Here is a 4,750-nt window from a genome sequence, read left to right as displayed (position 1 = left end):
GCACATTAATGAGGGAGCGTATGATGGCGCGCAGAAGTCCAAAAGCCCTAAAGGACTTTAAAGGCATTTTAGGGGGGGCTTCTGATAACATCGAGATATTATCATGAGGACCAAAAGAGATATTCGCCTTTAAGTATGCCACGTAGCAAAGGAAGTCGGCTGGCGAATCTCCCTGGATTAGCTCTAGGAGATCCGCTGGCGGATCTCTAAGGCGAATCTCTCCATTCACCTTGGTAACGACTGGCCGCCGGCTCGGCCATAAAGGATCATTAAATGGATCATTAACTGTCTTACCCGCCAGGTTAAGAGTAACTTGTAACCGCCATTAAATGAGCATTAATGGAGACTTTCTAGTTACCTAGAGGTTACGAACTTCTCAACTATATATAGCCTACCATTCTAGGCTATCAAGGTACTCACACTTTTCTATATTCTCTAAGCTTTGTCAATACAGTTTATTCTTCATATTCTCTACTGAGTTTGGCATCGGAGTTTCCCCCGTCGAACCCAACGACGCCCCCCACAGGGACGGGCTCCGATCAGAAATTTCTCCCTTGTTATCACGTGGAAAATACGAAAACACACGAAAACGTGAAAAAACACGAAAAAACCGAATGCGAAAAATGCTAAAACATAAAAATGTGACAATACGTGAAAAACTTGAAAATGTGAAAAACGCAAACAAAACACGAAAACATGAAAAAATACAAAAAAAAAACATGAAAAAAACGTATGAATAACACGAAAAAGTAACAAAATGCAAATAATAAAAAAACGTGAAAAAACAAGAAAACACTAAAAAAACAAAAAAAAATGACAAAACTCGAAAATATAGTTTTTCACATTTTTGTATTTTTTTTTTTTTTTTTACTTTTTCGTTTTTTTCCATTTTTTTTCATGTTTTCCTATTTTTTAACATTTTTTTACTTTTCGTGATTTTTGTATTTTTCTACTTTTGTGTTTTCACATTTTCTTTGTGGTTTTTCACGTTTTTCACTTTTTCGTGTTTTTCCACTTTTTTCATGTTTTTCTGTTTTTCAACATTTTTTTTTACTTTTCGTGATTTTCGTATTTTTCCACTTTTTATGTTCACGTTTTTTTTTGCGTTTTTTCACGTTTTTCAGTTTTTCATATTTTTTCAGGTTTTCGTATTTTTAGCACTTTTTACATTTTCGTGTTTTCTACATCCTTTCAAAAAAAAATTTGTGTGTTTTCGTGTTTCATTTTTTGCATTTTCTTGTTTTCATGGATTTTTTCCATATTTTTTCCTATTTCCGCGTTTTCACAGCTTTCCACGTCTCTACATTTTTTTGTGCTAACCCGTTTATATGTTTTTTGCGTTTTCAACATTTTCCACTTTTATTTCGTTTTTTCTTTTTTTTTGTTTTTTTTTGCGTTTTTTACTGTTTCCACTTCTTAGTTTTTCATTTTTTTACAATTTTTTCGTTTTAATGTTTTTATTGTTTTCCGTTTTTTCTATTTTTTGTGTTTTATTCGTATTTCATGCTTACAAATTTTTTTTTGTTTATATATATATATTTTTAAATAATATATATTAAAATATTTGAACAATTTATAATAATAATTAAAATTTTTTAAAAAAAAATAAGAAATTACATTTTAGGGTAATGTTGTATTTTGAATAAAAAAATTGAATATTACATTCTATCTTGTTCCACCAACCAAACATAGAAATAGCTATTTTCTAATGAATTTTTATTACATTATTTGCTATTTTATTCCATTGGAATAGCACTTCTATCCCATTTTGTAAACAAACGGGCACATAAATAAAAGATCTAAGTGACAAAATGAGATTATTCAAACACGATGGAGGTATTAAGCCAAAATAATAACACACATTTTGGATCTTGATACAGATTAAAAGCGGTAAATGAAAGTTTTAATCGTAAACCAACAAATATGTTCTTCTCTAGGTGAACTAGAAGGAGTGAATCCCAAGATAAAAGGTATAAACCTGTGATTCTCAAAGAGAAAGAGTTGATTGATTCAAAAGTTGTCTATCCTTACAAAAGTGAAGGTTTAAATACATCCCCTAATGACAATAAAGACCAGAACTACCCCTACTAGGGTTACAATAAGGTTATCAACAAAAGGGTAAAATAGATAACACGCCGAGACAATTAATACAAAGGTGCAGGTACGGAAAGTCAGGGTTGTTGGTGATCTCCTTCGTGAGGAAGTAAGCCAGAGGGTCCGCCTAGGAGTAGATGTTGATACACCCTCTTGTACACTCCTAGATCCGCTCCTCTCGTACACTCCTAGATCCTCCCCTCTCGTACACCCTTAGGATCCACCCTGATAGGTACAACTTCCGTGCTTGCGCTGTTTGTGTGGTATGTGGTGTCTGAGGATCCGCCAGTGTACGTTTGGACGGAGGCTCTAGTTAAGATGTCCGCATCAGATCTTATCATTTAAAATTCATATCAACTATCCAATACATGCTTTTTGTCGAGCTGAAAAGGTTTCCCCACTTATGAGAATGTGTTTTGTTAATTGTTTGTCTTTTATTATGGACTCGAAGGTTTTTCTTTTCTGTGCGTTCGTGTTTTTTTTTATCTTTCTTCTATTACATCAAAGGGTTATAGCTGGGATCGTAGACGATATGGCCAATCTTGTGTTATCAGATGATGAACATGATGAACTGCATCTTAGTGAAAAGGTCTTAAACTTGAGAACCACATGGCCAGTCTAATGAGACACAAAGAGAGGTGTTGTTATCATATAATATTGCTTGGCCTTATTCAGTACGGATGCACATGCACAAACTTGAATTGATAAGGGTCTACAAATTGACCAATTCTTCCCAAATAGATAGACATCTAGTACGTTACAGAATAAAATCCATAGTTAAATGATTAGGATTCATCTTGTAATTTAGAAATTTTTAGAGAATGGCACCTTCAAATTCTTCCAAACATTACTTATCATTGTATGATTAGAGAAGGTGTCAAAATATTTCGATTGATTTCAACCATTTGTTCAAAGAAATTGAAAGAGAATGAATCAATTTGATCAGAAGTGAATGAATGAACATGAAATATAAGAGAAGAATTGAAGGAATGCATAAATTTTGATTAACCAAGAACATAGTACAAAGCTTGTATATATAATCCTTATTATAAATTAGTAATACCTAAAATTCATAGAACAAATTTATTGCAAAATCAAAATTTGAAGGTCAAACTAACTCTTGTATGTAATTAAGCAAAAGAATGATCCGGGATCAACTGATTCTGAACCACTCAAGGAATGAAACGTCCGGGTAGAAAGCCCGGGTCGTCAAGAGGAAAATCAAAAGCAACAGTAGGATAGGTATGAAAGTTGAACAAAAGTTGTTCATGAGACAGCTGTTGGGGTTCTTGATTCTCCGGTGCTTGGGGTTCTTGATTTTCCGGTGGTGGTTGTGAAGGAGAAAAGGTTAGGGAGTTGTGGGTGCAAGTATGGGTTCCATGGTAGGTAATATCAAAGATGGTTGGGTCTTGATCCGATCTTTGAACCTGCTTTGTTGCTGAACATCCCCCAATTATTCCATGTGTGCACCTGTAATAGCCCCTGAGAATAAATGTGTTCAAAATTAGTTAAAGTTATAAATTTGTATCTAATTTTTCTTAATTTCTAGCTCAGTTAGGGGTTGAAAAATACCTAGGAAATTTAGCACCAAGAGTGTGTTTCTGGCCATACTTTCTCCAGTTATAACCATCATCAAGTAGGCCTTCTAGTTCCATCCCTGGAATCACTCGCACTTGCTGTTTCCATCTTTGATGATGATCGGAGGGACTTCCACTGAAAGAAGCCGGTGACTCGGACATTCCGGTGGTAATTCGGGGAGAAGAATTGAGCATGGAAATTGTCTTGTGAAAAGAAAATAAGATCTTATCGAGCAATATTTGAGGGGATTCTGTGGAAGAAGAAGGCACATTTAGGAGCTGCATTGTTAGGTGCTTCCCATTTTGAAGCTCCTGGATGATATTGTTTAGCTCCCAATTCTCCATAATTAGGTTAGGTTAGGTTAGGAAGAAGATAGAGTTGAGTTTAGGGTTTTATAAGAATGAACAACTTGAAGGAGAAGGGAAATTGAGAGGCTTTTTCAGTCGGAAAAGGGCAAATAAAAGTCCAATCGCTGACTGACTATTTCTCCACACAATACTTGCTCAGTTTTTCTTCTTAATTTATTTTTTTTAATTCTAAATATTGTTTATTTATGTATGGGTTAATTAGATATAGATGCCTTTTCAAAAAAAGAAAAAAATTATAGGTGTCTCGTGGTTTCGTCGATTTGCAGATAAGAATTTTTTTTTTTTTTTGAATGAACAGATAAGTAGTTAAACGCAATGTTGTTTTATTTTGTCAGAATTTGATCGATAACTATATCAAAATAAAAATTTCAAGCGTTAAATGATATTTTAAACACCTTTAATTTTTCAACCTTTTAAGTGAAAAAAAGTACAATTTTTTTTCAACCATATGGTTGTGTTTGTAAAGAAAAATACTATAGGTACCAATCTACAAATCTGTGTAATTACATGACATCTACTTGTAATTAACTATTTATTTATTGAATATTGATCTCGGGTTCGAGTCCAATGGTCTGTTTATTTTACTTACTGTTTACTATTAAGGTTTGTTATTGGAAAAAAAACTGTTTTTCAATGTAAAATACTGTTTTTAAAAACATGAAGTCACTAGGTAAAATTATCTTCCTTAAGGACATTAGAGGTAAAAAAAA

The 4,750-nt window shown here is 33.3% G+C and overlaps 1 protein-coding gene across 1 annotated transcript; it reads right to left on the bottom strand.

Moving 5' to 3' along the window:
• Positions 1 to 3,082: 3,082 nt before the first annotated feature.
• Positions 3,083 to 4,081, bottom strand: LOC136221046 (probable WRKY transcription factor 53). The gene is made up of 2 exons (XM_066008869.1): positions 3,667 to 4,081; positions 3,083 to 3,576 (listed from the first exon to the last, which is right to left on the bottom strand). The coding sequence occupies exons 1-2, from the start codon at positions 4,014 to 4,016 to the stop codon at positions 3,267 to 3,269; spliced, it is 660 nt and encodes a 219-aa protein (XP_065864941.1). The 5' UTR covers positions 4,017 to 4,081; the 3' UTR covers positions 3,083 to 3,266.
• Between the last annotated feature and the right edge of the window lie 669 nt (positions 4,082 to 4,750).

This window comes from Euphorbia lathyris, chromosome 1 (genome assembly GCF_963576675.1).
Source record: "Euphorbia lathyris chromosome 1, ddEupLath1.1, whole genome shotgun sequence".
Classification (NCBI taxonomy): domain Eukaryota; kingdom Viridiplantae; phylum Streptophyta; class Magnoliopsida; order Malpighiales; family Euphorbiaceae; genus Euphorbia; species Euphorbia lathyris.
Note: the sequence above shows the minus strand (reverse complement) of the source record. Positions and strands in the feature narration are given on the sequence as shown.

Excerpts from the sequence above, each read along its gene's own strand:
- LOC136221046 (XM_066008869.1), bottom strand. The coding sequence starts at position 4,016 with ATGGAGAATTGGGAGCTAAACAATATCATCCAGGAGCTTCAAAATGGG. Across the intron at positions 3,577-3,666 it reads CTTGGTGCTAAATTTCCTAG|GGGCTATTACAGGTGCACAC; the intron begins GTATTTTTCAAC and ends ATTTATTCTCAG.